General features: G+C 40.6%; 1 protein-coding gene across 4 annotated transcripts in view; it reads right to left on the minus strand.

The window, feature by feature from the left end:
• LOC109914264 (contactin-4-like) overlaps positions 1-20,112 on the minus strand; it is a 1,378,312-nt gene that overhangs the window by 586,903 nt on the left and 771,297 nt on the right. For all 4 annotated transcript variants that reach the window (XM_048606641.1, XM_048606645.1, XM_048606643.1 and 1 more), the window contains 2 exons: positions 3,134-3,270; positions 2,507-2,636 (listed from right to left, as the gene is read on the minus strand). In XM_048606641.1, coding sequence (XP_048462598.1) covers positions 2,507-2,636; positions 3,134-3,270 — 267 coding nt within the window. The remainder of the gene's footprint in view (positions 1-2,506; positions 2,637-3,133; positions 3,271-20,112) is intronic.

Consider the following 20,112-nt stretch of genomic DNA (forward strand, 5'->3'; position numbering starts at 1 on the left):
CCCTTGTCCAATCCATTGGCGCGTGGTCACACTTGCCCCCAGTTGCAACAGGCCCCCTTCCCCAGAGTGGTTCCAATGGAGACAAAGACTGATCATGACTTATTCCCTGGAGCACAGAGGCATGGACACTGTGCAATGCTACCTTGACCGGATACCTGATTGTGGGCAAAGTCTGCAAATGGTATGGGAGGTTGCCCTTGGCTAATCATGCTGTCTGGCCTGACTGCTTTTGCCCTTATAGATTTTGCTGCTACTATTTCCCTAAGACTTTCAGATATGGCGCAGAGTTTTCTGCGGACATGCTGTGTTTGGCACTGACAACATTTGTTACAGGTGCTAGACGGATGAGCTGCACTGACGTAAGGCAAAATGCACGTGCCTTTGACTGAGGACTGCCGCACAGCATGGCTACATGCCTGGCTGTAGGACTGTGCCAATTGCAAAAGAAAGGCACGGCAGGACAAGGCAAGGCATACATGCTGTGAGCAGGCTAGTTGGCACCAGGTGAATAATCACTGAGACAGTAAGGAAGCAGCAGGAAGGGAAGGGTGGAGGTCTTCTGGAGCAGATGGCAAGTTGAATCCTCAAGTACCCGCGTTGGATCCATGTTGAGTTTCCTGATGGCTAGTCTGTACGGTGATTTTGCCCGGTAACAAGTTGTTTAACAAGCGATACTGAGTGTCAATTGGGAACACGCAGCTTTCTTTTGAAAGTATTGTCACGCCACTGTAAGTAAAGTGAACAAGTTGTGACAAGATGACCTTGACACCAAAATGTGTCTTGCCAAACATTCCTCCTTTTTCTGCTACTCATCTTACTATAGCCTACACCACTGAAAACCTGATAAGATATTACCCAAAGTGCATGGCCGCTGGTGAATAGGGGATTAGGATTGCATTCACTGGTACCTCATTTGAATTAGCTGAGTTTGATCACAAAGTGACAATGTTGGTTGCCTCTCTTTCTCCTCCTCATTTGGTCACCATGCAGCTGGCAGCCTGCATTGTCCCTTATGATGATAAAGCAACATCCACCATTATTTAAGGATGTCAGATGTCTGCTCTATTACATTCCTTCTGTCAGTTTGTTATGTGTTTGCTGCTGCACGAGCATGAACTGTGCATTAGAATCATGATGCCCATTGGGAGTGAATTGACTTTGTTGTCTAGCAGTCATCTTTGTTTTGTCTCAGTAACTCAAATGCAAAAGGTACGGTTAGCTGCAAAAAATGGAGACATCATGAGTGCTGTCAGGAGACCAGGCAACGAGCTTCAGTTTATGGTCATTTGCCAGCCGTGTGTTGAGGGATTGGAATCCCTTTTGGCTACAATACATCTCACAATTGGCAACCACAGAGTGAAAGACATGTTGTCAAAGGAAGGTCATACCATAGGGAAGCCTGCAATCCTCACTCTACCTACTTCACTTTGGCAAAAAAAGGGTGTCAGGTATTCAGTTCACTTGGAATACAGTGCCTCAGTGACCTTCCAAAGTAATGGGAAACAAGAAGTTTTTGCAAGTATCCTCACCCTTCTGCAGTTATGGCTGTGACACATTTGTGAGAACCTGCTTTGTTAAAAAAGAGACATCTGATATTTCTTCTGAGATTCATGGAGAAGAATTGCTGCTGTATGCACAAAGGTGGACGGGGCTTCCTACTGAAAGCTTCTTCGAGCAGCTTATTCTGAGCCGCGACTGTTGATTTGCAGGTTGTATTGCAGTTCAGGGGAAATGCATACCACTGTGTACCTACTAGCAAGAAGTGATTTCTGCAGAACATTTGAAGTCACACTACTGTAAATTTAAGCACCACTGACCAACAGTGAAAACTACCAAACAATTGTACATTCACACCAACAGCTAGTAGAAAGAAAATCAGCAATAAAACTCTAAACAGTGGATGATCCCTTAATCTAGTGTTTGTTGACTTTCTTTCCTGATGCTCAGTGTTAAAAGAAAGGTCCAACTGAAGTACTAAGTCCCAAGTTGGTTGTGCTGGCATCAAATCAGCATCATGTATTGACTGACATCACAATGGACCGACTGTATATGCTTCCTGTGGACATCTGCCATAGCCAGCACCAGAAGCGAGAGTATGTGCTGCAGCTGCCATTAAGAGGGCAAGACTGTTTGCACAGCAATGAACTAGAGAACAGCAAGGTGCAAAATTTTGCTGTGTTTGTTTACCATTCTTCGAGTGCCGTCGCACATTTTTGTAATGACATTGTGATTTATCCTATCCCAATTGCAAAATATGGAGCCCAACCGTTAGCAAGCACATTTAGAACTGTCTGTGAAGCAGAGGAAACTGTATAAAGAGGAGGGCAAAAACCCAGTGCTATTGAGGTGGCTTAGAATTGTACTTTGGTAACTTCGAAAATATAACATGCAACTATTATGACTCATTTGAAGCAGGAGTGAAGTATCTCAGACAATGACACAAGCAATACTGAGGTAAATCTGTGACAGCAAAAGTGTAACAATCAGTGAATTAAATTATTCTTACCCATAACCCGAAGCTCAGCACTGACATAAATTACTCCATGTTTGTTTTCAGCCACGCACTGATACATGCCAGAATCTGACAAGTTAACAGCACGAATAAAAAGTGTTCCCTTTTCAACTTGAATTCTTTCCTGTAAATGACAAAACAATGAAGCCTTTTGTTTCAATTATGATTTTACTCACTATCTTACTGCAAAATATAATTTCTTGTGAACAATTTTCATTTTGCTTGATTATTTTCCACATAAAGTGTTCCCAGTCATTTAAGTCATCATTTTCTTTATGGTTGCTTGGGTATATCATGTACTATAGTGATGACCTTTAGTAATTCCACTGATTAAAAAGCAGTAATACTTCATTCTGACATTTCAGTAATTGTAATGCTACATTTGATGAGTTCAGCTTAATATCAGAAAAGAACATGCATGTTAATAAGTCTACAATTCCCTACTTCATTTCTTGCTGCAATAGATGTAATTTAAACACAGACACCATCTGCTCAAGGCTTGTATCTGTGAGGAACATCAAAATGGACCAGAAGAACAGATTAACATTTATCAGCTTCTCTACGTTAATTCTAAATTAATTTATACCAGTGATAAAAAGATGACATCGTGCAATATCCTACCTCTGTTAGAAGGGGTTCACCATTCTTCAGCCATCTATGAGAAGGTTTTGGCTCTCCACTTGCCTTACAAATCCATTGTAGACTTTCTCCAATAGGCACATAAGCATCAGTTAAGTTTCGAATCCAGTTAGGCCGTGCTGTGTGTAAGGGAGAGGAATACCTTTAAAATGTGAACCCCTCCAAGCAGAAAACACAGAGCAATAAGCAGCTTATAAATTGGAATTTTTCACAAATAAACTTTGATTGCATTTGCATTTTTCCCTGCCTTAGGCAACACCCTGTCAGAGTTTCAGAAAAAGGTTTTACATAAAACCACCGCCATGACAGTCATTTATTTTTAGCGCCAAACTGCCAGTGTTCCAGCTCAATCTTTGTGATGAGATGCTAAAAAATGTGCAATTTAATTGAAAGAGAAATTGCTGCCTGCAAAAATCTATTACAGATTGTTAATGCCCGCTTTTGTTGCACTCTGAACTAAGAAAAGTATGCATCACATTAAATTTCAATGTTAGCGATAAATTACTACTCTATTAACTATTGACATTTAACCTAAACCTCGCAAAGAAATATGTTATTTTAAAGACTGGTTGTATGGTATATTTCCAGAATTATAAACTATTTATCTTTACTACTGCTTTTCCATTGATTAGTATGACTTCTGAAGTTTTTTTTAAATTCACTCGTGGGAACTTGGGCATCTCTGGCTGGTCAGTATTTATTACCCATCCCCAGCTGCTCTTACACTGAAAACAAAGTTTATGCAAAGTCATTTACATTTTTTTGGTCCGTCTTAATTCAGCTCACAAACAAATTAAGCAATTCGCAATTTGTCAGACGAGCAGACTCAAAAAGCATCATGGCAATTTTACATTACACCAGTCTTTAAAAAATAAAAGAAGAAAGGGTGATCATCAGAAATCATATTGTGTGCGATAACAAATATTAACAAAATAATACTTTCATATTGTTTAAATTCATACAATTGTCAGCATCTTTCGTCAGAGGATTGATACGATTAGAAGCTATGAAAAAACAAGGTTTACAGTAAGCAGTTAAACACCAACAACAGGAGTGGGACTGCTTCAGTAAACAATCACATTCCAAATTGTTATATGCTCAGTTTAAGGACAATTCCTTCCAAAGCATTATTCTTGATACATTTGAGGAACTCTTACTGGGAAGACTAATGAATCAGATGACAAACACACATTTCACCAAATTGTGTTATTTCAGATATATTTTCATGAAATGGGTTTAGCTCTATTCAGCTCCAGTTTAGTATCCAAGGCTTTGAATATTTTATGGAAATGTCCATGCACATCCATTTCTTTGGATACGCAAAGTGCAATTTTAAAATCCTATTGTAAGTTTTCTGCTACGGTAGTGTGAAAATTTGTCTGATTGTACAATGAGATGAGGTTTATTTCTTAAATTCATGTCATGACTCAGCTTATATTTTTCATTTTGAATTTACATGTTTGATATATTGGTTTCTCAAAGGCAAATCTCAGTCATGGGGCAATCAGCAGTATTGATGGAGATGAAGTGCTGCTTCATGAAACAGTTGCATTTCAGGAGAAGCGAGAGAAATACATAAACAGAAAGCAACAACAGGTGATTGTTGATTGCGTGAAATGAAGTTATATGGGAGGGGGCTCCTATGGACCATAAATACTAATATAAAGATAATACAAAAGCCAGCTACTTATGAAGCCAGAAGTCTCAACTAAAAACAAACAAATAGCAAAAAAAATCATTGGGAGGGAAACGTAACATAACGTGACCAAACAGTGGCTTAAAGAAGTAGGTTTAAATCAGCATCGCAAGGATGAAACAAGATGGAGAGACTGAAAGATGTTTTGAAAAGATTATCCAGAGATTAGCAACTGTCCACAAATGATAGAGCAATTAAATTTGGGAATGCTTAAAACTCCAGGATTGGAGCAAGGCACATAACTCAGAGAGTTGTAGTAATGAAGGAGAATACAAAAGTAAGGAGGGACAAGGACATGAAAACCACAAGAAGAATTTCAAAACCATCATCAGTTTCTATTGCAGTACTCCATAACTGCTATTTTCCTCATGATTACTTCTTTCACTTCCTCACATTTTTATCATCTTACAGACAGACAAATTAAGATCAGGAGATGGCCACTCAGCCTCTTGATCCCACACCTTTAGTCACTAAGGTCATGACTGATATAAATACTCTATATTCCTGCATACCCCTGATAACCTCAATCCCCTGCTTATCAAAACTCTATTGACCTCTGACTTAAAAATATTCAAAGGCCCAGTTTCTACCACCCATTGAAGCAGAGCTTTTCAAAGGCTCTCAACCATCCGTGAGAAAAAAACATCTCTCCATGCCTGTCTTAAATGGGCTACTCCTTTATTTTTAAACTGTGACCTCGAGTTCTAGATTCTCCTGCAAAAGAAAACATCCTTTCCATATTCACCCAATCAGAGCTCCTCAGGTTCTCACATGTTTCAGTCAAGTCATCTCTTAGCACAGTCAGGATACTTCACCTGAGTGAAATGTAGACCACATCAGTGACAATTTAGATTAATGTGAGAATTCAGATTGTGGGTGAAAGAAGTGCCTCAATACAAATAATGAAGTGTGTGAAATATATATCACATTTATCAGTACAAAAGTTTATCCAAGATTATAACATTTATTAAATTAAGGTGAAGTAAATTAAATATGAGAAAAACAAAGTAAAATTAAGGCATGACAGAGCAGCTCAGTCATGTGGAATTTGTGAACTGGGATGTTGTTCTGGTGACCTTGATGATCATGTGCTAGAGTCACCATGGCATGTCCAGAGATTCAGAGGTAGTTAGACAACACATTCATAGAGGCTAGGAGCATGCAGGCAGAAAAAGAGTGGGTCATGCAAGAGAATGAAGCAGTCTGATAGCCCAGATCTCTGGAAGTCCAAAACAGTGCAGGGATACCGTGAAGTCTTACTTGATAATGAGTTTTGAATTTTTGGATGCAGTTGCGAATATTAATTCTTTGGAGAAGTTCAGTCTGAGCCAAGTTCATGGCATCATGGGTAGCACAGCTATATAGGAGGCAAGGATGAAGGGGGAAGGGCTGTAGTGATTTAGATGATTAAACTAGACTGGCAGAAGAATGGGAACCTGAGACGAATGTAATCTGTGTAATACTGTAACAGTGGGTGATTTCAATTTTCGTATGACCAGGTTAACCAAATCATTCCAGTGCTGTGGAGAACAAATTCTTGGGAGTGCGTACGAGATAGGTTTGTGGAGCAGGATGTTGAGAAGCCAAATAGGGATTGGACTATTTTGGATTTGTTGTTGTTTAATAAGAGACGGCTATTTAAGAATCTTTCCACAAAGGAAACTTTCCAAAAATAGTAACCGCAGTATGATAGAGCTTCACTTTAAATTTGAATGTGATGTAGTTCATTGTGAAACTAGTGTCTTAAATCTGTAGAAAAGAAATGAAGAAAGTACGAGGGGAAAGTTAGCTATGGGAAAATACACAAATATTTCACAGCAGACAGACAAGTAATACTACATAGCCTACAAAGTATATATATCCCCTTAAGTTAAACCCAAAGGGAAAGTAAATGACTGTTGATAAGGAAATAAGTTAAAGGTTGTGCTAGATCAAAGGAACTAGTTTATAAAGAAACCAGATAAGCAGTAGTCCCAAGGAGTGGGAGCAACTTGGAGAGAAAGAATGGGTGATTCTCAGGATGATAGGCCATTCCTATTTGGGTGCTGCAAGGGTCAGTGCTAGGTCCACAACTGTTCACTTGTCTGCATAATTTATTTGGATGTGGGAACAAATTTTAACATTTCCAAATTTGCTGATGACACCAAACTGGGTGAACCTAATTGAAAGATTTCTGATTCAGGAATATACTGTTGTTCTTTCACTGTTACTGGCCTAAATTCTGGAATTCCTTCTCTAGAATCACTCAGCAAGTACATTTACCACACAGATGACAGAAGCTAATGAAAGCAGCTCACCACCATCTTCTGAAAGGCACTTAGGAGTTGGCAGTAACTGCTGGCCATGCCCCAAATACCCACATCTCAAGAATCAATGTTAAAATGATTAAGGTAAAATATTACAGAAACACCAATGAAAGCAAGCATCAAACACATTCTTTGCCAAGTTCAAACTAATATTTGAATTATTTGAGCAAATAGCATAAAGGTCTCCTCTAATTTATTCAGAATGCTGTATTCTGTTATGCTCCTGTTGTCCTGGATCTAGTTTTCTGAAAGTGTAGGACGCATCAAATCACCATCTATAAATATGAAATATTTTCCTCCTACTTTGTGCACCTTAAGAATACATGGCTGACAGTGAATCTCTTCATCACGACTTATATTTTGGCTGGGGAGAGATAGTAGGAACTGCCAATGCTGGAGAATCTGAGATAACGAGGTGTAGAGCTGGATGAACACAGCAGGCCAAGCAGCATCAGAGGATCAGGAAAGCTGACATTTCGGGTCTAGACCCTCCTTCAGAAATGGGGGAGGAGATGGGCATTCTGAAATAAATAGGGACAGAGGGGGAGGCGGATAGAAGATAGTGGAGATGAGTTCGGTGGGGCAGGAGCAAGCGGAGACAATGGGTCGACCTGCACATCTGCTAATGTGGTATACTGTATCAGCTGTTCCCGTTGTGGCCTCTTCTACATCGGGGAAACCAAGCGGAGGCTTGGGGACTGCTTTGTGGAACACCTATGCTCGGTTCGCAACAAACAACTGCACCTCCCAATCGCGAACCATTTCAACTCCCCCTCCCACTCCTCAGACGACATGTCCATCCTGGGCCTCCTGCATTGCCACAATGATGCCACCCGAAGGTTGCAGGAACAGAACCTCATATTTCGCTTGGGAACCCTGCAGCCCAAGGGTATCAATGTGGACTTCACAAGCTTCAAAATCTCCCCACCCCCAACCGCATCCCAAAACCAGCCCAGCTCGTCGCCGCCTCCCTACCTATTCCTCCCACCTGAAGCCCCACCCCCATCTCCTACCCATTAGCCTCATCCTGCCTCCTTGAACTGTCCGTCCTCCCTGGACCGACCTATCCCCTCCCTAACTCCCCACTTACATTCACCTTTACTGGCTCCATCCCCGCCTCTTTGACCTGTCTGTCTCCTCTCCACCTATCTTCTCCTTTATCCATCTTCTATCCGCCTACCCCTCTCTCCCTATTTATTTCAGAATCCCCTTCCCCTCCCCCATTTCTGAAGAAGGGTCTGGACCCGAAACGTCAGTTTTCCTGCTCCTCTGATGCTGCTTGGCCTGCTGTATTCATCCAGCTCTACGCCTTGTTGTCTTATATTTTTGGCTGCTGGGACAGAATTTCACATTGAATTGAAAATCCAATCTCCATCTCCAACCTGAGTAACAATGGTGCTTTACAATATTTAGCAAGTCACCAAATTTACTAAAGCACCAATAACTCTGTCTAAACCTTTACTTCCCTTTTCGTACTCACTCATTATAATCTGTTACCAACAGTATGAATGTATTTTCTTCTAACAATAGAACAATTATTTAATTTACATTTCAAACACAACAATTTGTAATGACGCGTAAAATTGTTCATTTGTGCTAAATAATAAAAAGTGGAAAAAAAGTGCTTGATTCATCCTGTCCTTTCTGGCCAGTGGATCTTTCTCCTCTGCTTTCATGATTACTTTAATGAAGTTTCAGAAAAGGAAAGCAGTAATGGTGCGGGGAGTCTTAAATGACGAACTGAATAGAGCTAAATCTGGTCTCACTGGAAATAAACATGGCTGTAGTCTCACTAGAAAGAAACACAACTATAAGAATGAGAACATTATCCAGGTTGCCTAATCCAAAAGCAGCTTAATTAAACAAATTTAAAGCAACTCCTTCTGTTTAATCAAATGAGGACCAAGACATACAGTATGAACTATAGAAGTTACAAATCAAATAAAACTCTTGGCCTAATGGATTACAAATTGACCTATTAAGTTATGAAACAGACTACTGTCTGACATTTGCCCACAATGGGGTGACATATCACCACGAAAATAAATCAATTATCTTTTGAAAACACAACAAAGTAGGAATGAGCTTAACTTTTGGCAATTGGTTGAAGTGATCAATGTTGGAAAAGCCACATCCAGGCATCTAATCTTTCCATGGGCTTCAACATTGACCACTTCAATTGCTAATGCCAAACGTTTACCTGACTTCCAAGCGTGTAACATCAAAATAGGTAAAAATCAAAATGGAACTGAGGCGATCTGCGTTAAAAGCCTCAATGGTAACCTAGGATAAACGTCATTTTCTCTTTCTGACCGCAACATCGATGAATAAATCATTTCATTTTGGTCAATTTTAGTTCATCATTTCAGTTTCAAAATGTTTGCCTAGATCTATGAAAGTTCTATTTTTACAAATATGATGTTCATAGGAATGCTCTGTTTTGGGACTGTCTCTCTAATTCAGGGTAAAACAGAGGAATGAAAGTTCATGTTACCTGTTCTTAATTCTGCTCAACAATGACCAGAACAACTGTGCTAACAGTGTGTCGACTTCTACTGTCCAAGTATCACAGGAAGGTGTTCGGAAAATCAGTTTTGGTAGAATGGTGCTGGGAGTCTAGCGATAGTTAATTAGCATTTCTACGATATAAGAGGTCTATATATTTCACATCAACTTTAAAAGGGGGAAATCCTCACATTGTAAGACATTGTAATATTGACTGAGGGGTGCAGAAGGGAGAGGGAGGAAAACAGAAGGAGGGAAAGAGGGTTAAAGCAAGAAAGTGAGACAGACTGAGTGAGTGACAAAGTGTAAATTGTAAAAGAGAAAAAATGAGACTAAGTTGGTGAGAATTTCATGAAGCTGGAAAATTTGTACAGTTTTGGTGCAGTGAGGAATCTCCAGGTTAGTCGTCACCTCTAAAATCAGTTCAGGATTCGGCGTTTTCCCACCTGAACAAACAAATGAAAGTTCACTGTCAGGACCTGAGAATAGCATTTGCCTTGTTGATGGAAAACTAAGTGCTCAGATGAGCAGAGAGGTTGAGAAGGAAAGTCCTTTATTGTAACCGCAGCCAGTGTGAGAATTGCCTACCGAACAGTGTTCAGGCAATGTGTTTTTACGTTTTGTAAATACAATAAAAGATTTAAAACTTGAAATCTTATTGTGTGATCCTTCTAGTTAGTTGCTGAACATTGAACTGCATTGTTTATAAACGATCAGTCTCTACAGGGAACAAAATCGTTCTACTAATTGGCGAAGGTGAGCCAGGATTTTAAATTTGTCGTCCAACGAAACAAGTATGACAGAATTGGCAGCACATTTTGAGCTGATAGGCTTTCATTCATATTTAAAATGCTGCATATTAAGTAAGTGTTTAGAAACCAAATATGAGAAGGATTTTGCAAGACACATATTTCTCATTGCGTTTTTAAGCCTTAACATGAAAGGTAAAGGAAAAACAAATGTCCAAGCTGCTTGTTTCCATTTGCTACAGTCTGGCAAAAAAAAACATAAACAAGGGTTGCATGCATTCAAGTACTCACTGTAATAAAAGTAATCCAACAGATTTTATTATGTGCTGCAATAATCTAAAGCTGCCAAATGGAATTCCTTTCACAGATCAGTTTTAATGGCGTATGGCAAATCTGTGTTTTACATGTAGACAGCATATGGCTGCACACTATTCTGCAGAAGCATTAGACTGGGAGAAATTGAGAAACTACTTGATGGTTCTTGAGATTGAGCAAGTGAAATATCCCATATGTTACCTGCTTACTGTTTGAATTGTCAATTTACCATAAATATTGTAAACTCAGCATAACACTAAGCTTCAAATGTTCTGCCTCGTCTGCATTAGATTTCAAAAACATCACTTGGAACAATTTAATAGAGATTCAATTTTTTTTTGATGCTCATGCTGGTGCACTGCCAACATTGATGAATATTGTAGTTAATTGATGTGTCTCAGTTCAAGCCATTGTTGTACTTTAGGTGATCAATCAAAATATTATAATACACCTTGGACATTCATTAATCTACCTGAGAATAGCAACATACATGTAAGAAAGGTGCTGATACAGCAAAAAGGGAGATAACCTGAACTGCCTGAAAATATTTGGGTTGCGCAAACAGTACAAAGGACTCCACTGAGTTATTAAATGGTAGCCATGTATGACAAATTACCCTCTCATTTTGAAGTATTTGCAAATAATTCATCATTTTATAAAGACTTTGTTTGACCTCTTGCTCAGTAACAACACTTGTCCCTTAAACAGCTGTAATATTGTCCTAAGTGAAGTGCCTTTGACAAAGAAGTACATTATCTCTTATTGGCTTTGCAATGAAAGTTAATCAATTCTCATGTCAGAAATTTCATTTCATTTTCAAGGATCACACCGTAATGCACAATCAGTTTCAGACAAAAACGAAACGTTATAGACTTAGTGACAATATTAAATACACAGGAATGTGGTGGGCGGTCTCACACAACACTGACAGTTTAACTGCAAACAGTTTTTGTAAATTTTCTGGTCTGAAATATATTTTATTTTAACTGCATTAAGCTATTCAACACATTTTCTCATGAAGCAAGTTTTTTTTTCCACAAACAGTTAAAACATATTGGGCCAGATTTCCCCAGGAGAGTTTGCTACTCTGCTCCATAACTTTTTTTGCCGTGAAAGAGGCAATTCTGATCAGGGATCCATGAGAAATACAGAGTCATTGTTCCATTCCAACAGTTTTCCTGTCGTGCAGGGTTATCAGGGAAAGTGATATTATGTCCTCTTGGTCACAGCATTCAGCTGCTGGATTCTAAAACGTAAAGGTCCATAATCACAGACAGCCACTTTGACACCTGATATTAAAACATAAGTATATAAGTTTGGTGTGATATTAAGATGCTGGGAGGGTAAGGTGCTGAGGTGTAGGTGCCAGACAAAATAAACAATGGAGTATTTAGGATTGGGAAAGGTGGGTGCGATATATTGAGTCCAGAGGAAAGGGAATGTGGGGAGGATGTTGGGTCTGGGAGCGGCAGCAAAGAGGGTGATTTTGGTCCTGGGATTTGGTGTGGTATTGGAGCCGGGGTGGGGGAGTTGGTAGGGAGTAAGAGATGTCATCCCAGTGGTGTGGAAGGGACTGGATGCAGAGTGGGAGTATGGTCAGGTTTGATATCAGACCGTGGTGTCAGGCTCAGAGTTAGATAATGGGGGGTTATTCACATTGAGAGTGGAGGGGCAGCGGGGGAGGTGTAGGTCAGCCACGATGGAAGGCGAAGGGTGAGATCAGGTCTACAGCAGGAGACAGGAAGGAGCAGCATTGGGTGGAAGGGAGCAGGGGTTTTCAAGTTGGCTTTTTATGACTATTTGCCTAGCGTTATATGTGTTTTATTTCCATTCTCAGCATTTAGCAATCTACAAGCTTTTGAGTGAACTGTACCAGGCTTTACTGAACATAACTATATACAGTGGATGCAAAGTGAGGCCATTTTACCCTCAACCCTGCAGGCTCAGGCTACAGTTCAATGTGATCGGACCTCTTTTTTAATGCATTCATGTAATGTAGGTGTCATGAGCTGCCTATTCCTAATTGCACAGAGGGTAGTTAAGAGTCAACAACATCGCTGTGGGTCTGGAGTTACATATCAGCATCACCAGGTGAGGGGCGGCGCGGTGGCACGGTGGCACAGTGGTTAGCACTGCTGCCTCACAGCACCAGGGACCCAAGTTCAATTCCAGCTTTGGGTGTCTGTCTGTGCGGAGTTTGCACATTCTCCCCGTGTCTGCGTGGGTTTCCTCCAGGTGCTCCGGTTTCCTCTCACAGTCCAAAGATGTGCGGGTTAGGTGGATTGGCCATGCTAAATTGCCTGTCGTGTTTAGTGATGTGTAGCTTAGGTGGGTTATAGGGGTATGGGTCTGGGTGGGATGCATGGAGGTTCGGTGTGGACTTGTTGGGCCGAAGGGCCTGTTTCCACACTGTAGGGATTCTATGAGGAATGCAGATTTCCTTCAAAAAAAAAGGAAGTGTGAACTAAGATTTTTTTTTGTATGACAAGCAGCAATAGTTATGTGGTCAACATTAGGTTAGATATTCATTTCATATTTATTGTATTAAAATTTCACTATCTGCCAGAGTGGTATTTGAACCCATATGGACAAGTGAAGGCTAAAAAACACGAGTCCAATGCCATTACCACTGTCACTGCTATGTCCTTACTCCTTTTGCACATATTCAGTAGCTACAGCTGGAGCAAAGGTATACTTCCTCTTACTGTACATAAAGCTCCTCAGCAAAGAACAGATACATACTACACATGTGGCTCATGAGTGTCTTCTACCAGCTGTCGACACAGGTAAGTATTCCAAGAATGACAGGCACAGAGCTAATAGGAATGATGTGGAGTAAACCATTAACTTCCTGAAACAATGCCTTTGCCATCTGGATAGCTCATAGCTTGAAGTGCTTGCTGAAGCATCTCTCCCAACTTGTAACAGTCATTGCCTCCGCCACAACCTTATCGTCAGGGCACTGGCTTTACTCTCAAAGCTCAAGTGACCACCTCAGCAGCAGGATGTAGTCCAAGTGTCAGAAGAACAGTAGAACAAAAAGGAGAACGCATGCAGCTATCAAAGCTGGGGATAAACTGCACAACATCACAGCATTAGGCTGCAGTAACCCTGAGAAAATCACCTCTCATAGTCATTTCATATTTCTGTGATGGATCATCGCAGCAGCCTCTTGACCAAAATCCACAAAATAACTCATTAAAGATCAAAAATAAATCCAACAACAATTCCAATAACACATACAATGTTTCAAAATTGGTCGCTATTTTGTATCTTGCCAGTATTTGGGTTGGGCTGTTCGGGTCACGGATGGTTTAGACCAAGTTGGGTTGTGTAAGGACAAGGATCTCCGAGACTGTGGAAAGACAACGACATGCTTGCAACACAGAAAACAACTAGTTTGGCACCATCCACACTGCACTGAACTGTCCAAGTCCAATCAGCTTTTTATAATTTTACTCAATTAAATTTGATGCACAGCACATTCTAAGAATGTTTAGCTTTCAGACAACTCAGGTTTCTGGCCAGCGAGATTTTAGACATTGTACTTGTACTGAACCTTTCATTATTTGCTTTCTCAGTGTATTCCTTGCATGTGCTATCACATGGTCTACTGCTCCTGTGCTGAGCTACTAAGTTGCTGCAAGTCAACTGATGGAAGGCTCCTGATATTCAGTGAGGGACAATGAAGTTGGCCACGCTTGGTACCTTTGACTGATTTGGGGCCTGAAGGACCCAGCTTCAGACAGTACAGCCCTCAATGTGGGTGGCAACTGTCAAAGCCAAGTGGGCACTGAGGGAGTGATTGATGTGGGAAAACAAACTGTAACCTTGAGATTCATACACCTTCTAATAATTTGACAGAGCACAGTTTGCTTATCCACTGCAAAGCCTGAAAAAACATTTTGACAATAGGTATGCCTTGACAGCAACAGTCTGAGCCTGAATGGCAAAATTTTGGAATTACGTGGCACCAGGCAGAGATTTTATGATCTCAGTGTGAGTTTCCAGTGCAACGCTCAAACTTTAGGTCACTTCTACCTGTGTTATAAGGGAAGCTCACACATTGGCCAACAGCTAATGCTCTCTTCAAGTTGACCAACACTTTCATGCTGGCAAAGGTGAGGTCAAAATTCTACACATAGCTCTGTGGAAAATTGGAGCCGAAATCCTCCATACTCTTAGACAGTGGAGCTTCCTTTTAAACTATGCGCAATGCCTGAAACTAAGTTATGGCTGTAAGAATCAGACCAAGTGACAATGCTGCTTCTTCCTCTGAGCCTTCATTCTCATGTACCACTGACAGACCAGATAACACTTTTTCACATCTGAGAACAGAAATACACAAGGCAAGGTTACGTTTCGAGAAGTAGAATTCTATGATTACACAATCTGTAGTTTATGCATCAGACTGCAGAACATGGGTGATGTGAGATTTGAGATGTATAGGGCAGATATATTGTCATCTTCAAATACTTCAGGAACACTGGTTGTCATTGACTCAGTGATGGCTAAAATGCTGAGTGCCAGCTTCTTCAAGCTGGTGAAACATGCAGCTGTGTTTGACACCTTCCAATTTTTGTTTTACCCGTGCCACCTGATATGTGCCACCTTGGCCTGTGAGAAAGAGAGGATAGTTTTTGTTTTTAAGTGCATTGCAACACATTTGAGTGTTGTGTTGTTCTAGCTAACGAGCTAAAATATTCTGGCGGTTGTTTGACTATGTGAGGGTAAATGGAGGCATCACTTCTGATTGCTTTTGATTGCTGAGCACTATGAGAGGTTGATGATGTGGTTGGTTAGAGATTACATTTCATTGATTGAGACAACTTGTGCAGTAGCTTCGCTTTTTTTTTAAAAGCACTGTATCTAGATCTTTGGTGTCAGACTTCTGACATTGCTGTCTATGGCTTTCAGCTCTGGACTGCTTTTAAGGACATTTTTTAAGGATATTCGAGCCGCAGGTTGAAAGTTAAACTGTCTACTTCTTCCCACACACCGTAGAATGGCTGTGGCTCAGAAGGAGCCCATTCAGAACGTCTGCTGCACTCGAGCCTCCAGAAGTGCTTCTGGCAACTTAAACACCCTCTCTCTGGCCTGATGGTCCCTTGTTCTGGTTTCTGTCTAGAGACTTTCCCCAGTCACTTCTAATACCTACTGCATCACCATGTCCTAAAAGACATAGACTAGCTCTAAGATGAGCCAGCTAATTCCACTTGGTGCTAGCTTAGCATGGTTCTCAATCCACTGCTCAGTATGCAGGCACTAGACTACACGCGACAATCTTACTGCCGTGGGGTGGTGGTGTTTTCCAAGTTGACCACTGCCGGCATCCTGTGATACTCATGTCACTTTACCAGTATCGGTAAAAGAGTAAAGGTTCTTTGAGGTAGTTCACTGCTGTCAATCCTTATTTGTTAAAGCTTTGTTTTGGGCCTATCTAGTGATAGTGACAATTTGCAGAAGAAGCACTGTTCTTAGATAATAAGTTTTGTTGCATGATAGCAATCAGTACAACTTTATTTGGTCAGGCATAATTACTAGAATGTGAGGGAACTGGTACAGAGACATCTACTCACTCTGAAAGCTGAAGTAGAACTGCTCGCCTCCTTTGACAGACTGACGTCAAGAGAATGGGTGGAAATGGTTTAATCTGTGCATAACTCCTGCACAGCAATTATTTTCTCCATCATCCCCTAAGCATTTTTCATCATAGTTACAAAGAAGAAAGAACAATACAGCTCAGGAACAGGCCCTTCAACCGTCCAAGCCTGCACTGACACATTTTTCACTTACAGGATCTGTATTGCCCTATTCCCTTCCCATAGTTAACCCATTATACAATCATGTACATATCTATATTACATTTAACAGTACCTCAGCTCTGAGTCTCTAACTTCATAAGCATTGGCAGCCTGGACATTTCACATTTTTCAGAACACACTCTCTTTGTACTTGGAAAAATGGTAGGTCTCTTGCTTGAGGGGCATTGACCATGAGTCTGATATGCAGATAATTTCTTTGCTGCAAGATTTTCTATCCCTCGGATATAGTTTGTGGAGGATGTCATTCTTTATAGACATTTCATTTGGTCTGTTGCTTATCTGGAAGATCCATAATCCCAGCATTGGTATCGCCCAATATAATCGCTAGACCCACCAATGGACCTTTCTGAATTTTGTCATATTCATTCACTTTGATAAAAAAAAAATGATTTATACAATTGCACATGTGTTTCAGCCAGGAAACTGCTGCGCTCCCAGACCTGATAATTGGTCAACCCAGTGGAATCATGGGACCTGAGCAAAAATAATTAAAGACTTGTTGAATGAACTTTCTGCAAACTCCTGATAATCTGTAAACGCAATCACACCAGGGTGTGAGTGAGAACCTCTGAGCCTAAGAGAGTGGAAATAGGCACAAATGTTGCCCAGTATCAGCGAAAATACAGGGGACATTTGAATTTGAACTCTTCCCTGGGACAGAACTGCACCTGGATTTTTACCCCTGGAATTGAACATCAAGACTATCGCTGATGGTTGAGAACTGCATTCTGATTGGATAGCAGACTGAAATTTCTGGAAATGTGCCAGAAAGTTATATAACTCTGGATTGGCCCTGGAAAAGCAGCAGAGATTCCATTGACACACGAAGGATGCTCAAAGTGAAAGGAAACAGAAAGCTTCCCGATCAGATCTGGAGTCAGGCAGGACTGCCCAGTCTCTCCTACCTTGTTTGTGTACTGTATAAACCCTTTTGCTGAGTCATTCAGGAAGGATGCAAGCCTGACAGGGGTGACTATTCCAGGCAGTGAAGACATGTTTATCCTGGACCTCCCCCAGTGCTACAATGACGCCATATGCAAGTTGAAGGAGCAACACCTCCTATTCCGCCTCAGGAGCCTACAGCCTGATGGCCTGAACATAGAATTCACTAGTTTTAAAATCTCCCCATCCCCGGCCTCAGTCTATGTCCAACCTTCCCTCACATCCCTGCCTCCTTGACCTGATACAACCTGTCCATCTTCTTCCCCCTCTATCTGCCCCACCCTTCCCACCGACCAATCCCCGCCACACCTTATCCGCATCCACTTATCACCATCCCACTTAACTTACCTCCGGCCCCACTCCTCCTCCGTTTATTTAGTTCCCAGCTCTCTTCCCCCTCCCTAGTTCTGAAGAAGGGTCCCGACCTGAAACGTCAAAGTTCTTACTCCTCTGATGCTGCCTGGCCTGCTGTGTTCCTCCAGCTCCACACTGTGTTGTCTCTGACTCCAGCATCTGCAGTTCTTGCTATCTCCTTCTGCAATGTGCCTTTGCAAAGAAGGCGTGGAGATAGATGGAGTGGTTTTTCATGAGGTTCATCCCAAAGAGCTTGGTGATGCAGGACACTGTGCTCTACGGGCTGTTCCCTGGACGCACACTGAGACAAACATCAGCTATGCCTGAGGAACCATGAACTCACTGAAAGATGTTCTTTGGTGTGCCCAAAACCTTTTGGTTTTCCAATGTAAAGAGCTGACCTCGACCAGGTGTTGTAGACTGGCACATTCCAAGGTACAGGACTATGTGCTGAGGGACGCTCTAAAGCTTGGGGAGTTGCTGCCAAAGCACAGTAGGGAAAGACCACCGTCTAAGGTCTTTTGTCCAAAATACAATGGGAGCTGTTCAGTTATTAGACCCTCCTAGTGCCTCAAATACATGTAAATCATATCTTCTATAAATAAGAACTGTCTTTGGGTTTGTTGCAAATGCAGACAAAGTCAAATACCAATGTCTGTTTGCTCTCCATATGTAAAGACTGTACAGAAACAAACTTCTTTAGCAACTGTAAAAGTACATAAAGATTTTTAAAATATAAATTATATTTTTTGCAATAAACAGCATAAGGAAATTCTACCTAGAGTGTTTAACTGCAGAGCAAGACCCACTTCTGCAGAGAGTCACAGAGAGAGACACTCAGCTCTACCAAATTTGCCAGCTTGTCTCCAAATTCAAGTGTGTCTGGGAAATATTTCTGAGAACCTTGGGTAGTTAGAAAGAGTTCAGTAACATACTGTTAAATAGCTTTCCTAATCTTTATTGCTTTAATAAAGTTGCAGCTGTTTTGTCGGAATCCAACTCGTGTCTGTTGGCTTTGATATGACAAGGTATCTGGGTAAATGTGTTTTAAACAATAGATTGGTTGAAGTGTTTGGATCTGTGCATTTTGCTATGGACTACAGTGTATATGCTTGTATAACCTACATTCAAAATTACATTGTGAACAAAGAAAATCAAATATATAGACAAGTCTTGGTGCTAAGGTATTAGTTCGGAAGCATATAACTGGACACATTTCTGAATATTTTCCGCAAACTGCTATCTTGGTCAAGAGGGCTTTGAAAATACCTTTGAAATATTCATTCTATCTCGTTCGCTTGGCATTGTGGCACACATGTCAAAATATAATAGTTACTGTTCATTCACAGTAACACCAAAGAAACCACACTGCCTTTTCGAGAAAAATAAAACTCATTTTCTAAACATCCAAGTTTAAATGGTTCCCTTCTGGTTTAAATAGAAAATCAGAGCTAATTCACAAAGGGCATATTAAACTGCTATATTGCATCACTTTTCTTATTTTGCCTTGCGGTCTTGAAGGGGGATCATTAATTATTTTTATGGCTTCATCCAAGTAGAACCATTCTAGAATATACATAACCTGTTCGATTTGTAGGTTTGAAATTTAAAACTAAGAAATAAAGAAACTTCTGGAGGGCGTGTTTTTAAATACAAACAAAATTAGGACAAGTAGCTCGAAATAAACATGGCAGCCAAAATCAACTTGATGCAACTTTTATTTTTCTAGTTACTTTATACAAAGGAATTGACTGTAGATGAGTGTCATGTACAAATATAGTCTCTAGATCTTGATGACAGGCCAGATTAGATTGTAACTATGGTATGTGACATTACAATATGTGGAAGCAATTTAGTACATTTTTTTATTACAAATCCTTCACAGTATCTATTAGCTTTAAGTGAGGAGACTTCACTGATATTTTGAGTAAAATGTTTAGCATTATATATTCAGAATAACTGGTATACTCCACATAAGAAAACCATCCCACCACATCAGTTTCCATTCATTCAAATACAGTCCATGGGGATACAACTGGGTTGAGTGAAAGCTGAGTTGCATTATAGTCATAACTAGTTGATGAACCAAACATTTGGATATACAAATATTTGTTGCGCATCTACACAACACAGAGACAACATCAGAAAATATAGAAAATGAGAATACTGTGGAGGCTAGAAATCAGAAGTGAAGTAAGAATATGCAGGAAATATTCAGCAGACTAGGCAGTATCTGTGGAGAGAAACTAAGGTTACACTTCAGGTCTGT

This window comes from Rhincodon typus, chromosome 16 (assembly GCF_021869965.1).
Source record: "Rhincodon typus isolate 14 chromosome 16, sRhiTyp1.1, whole genome shotgun sequence".
In the NCBI taxonomy this organism is placed as follows: domain Eukaryota; kingdom Metazoa; phylum Chordata; class Chondrichthyes; order Orectolobiformes; family Rhincodontidae; genus Rhincodon; species Rhincodon typus.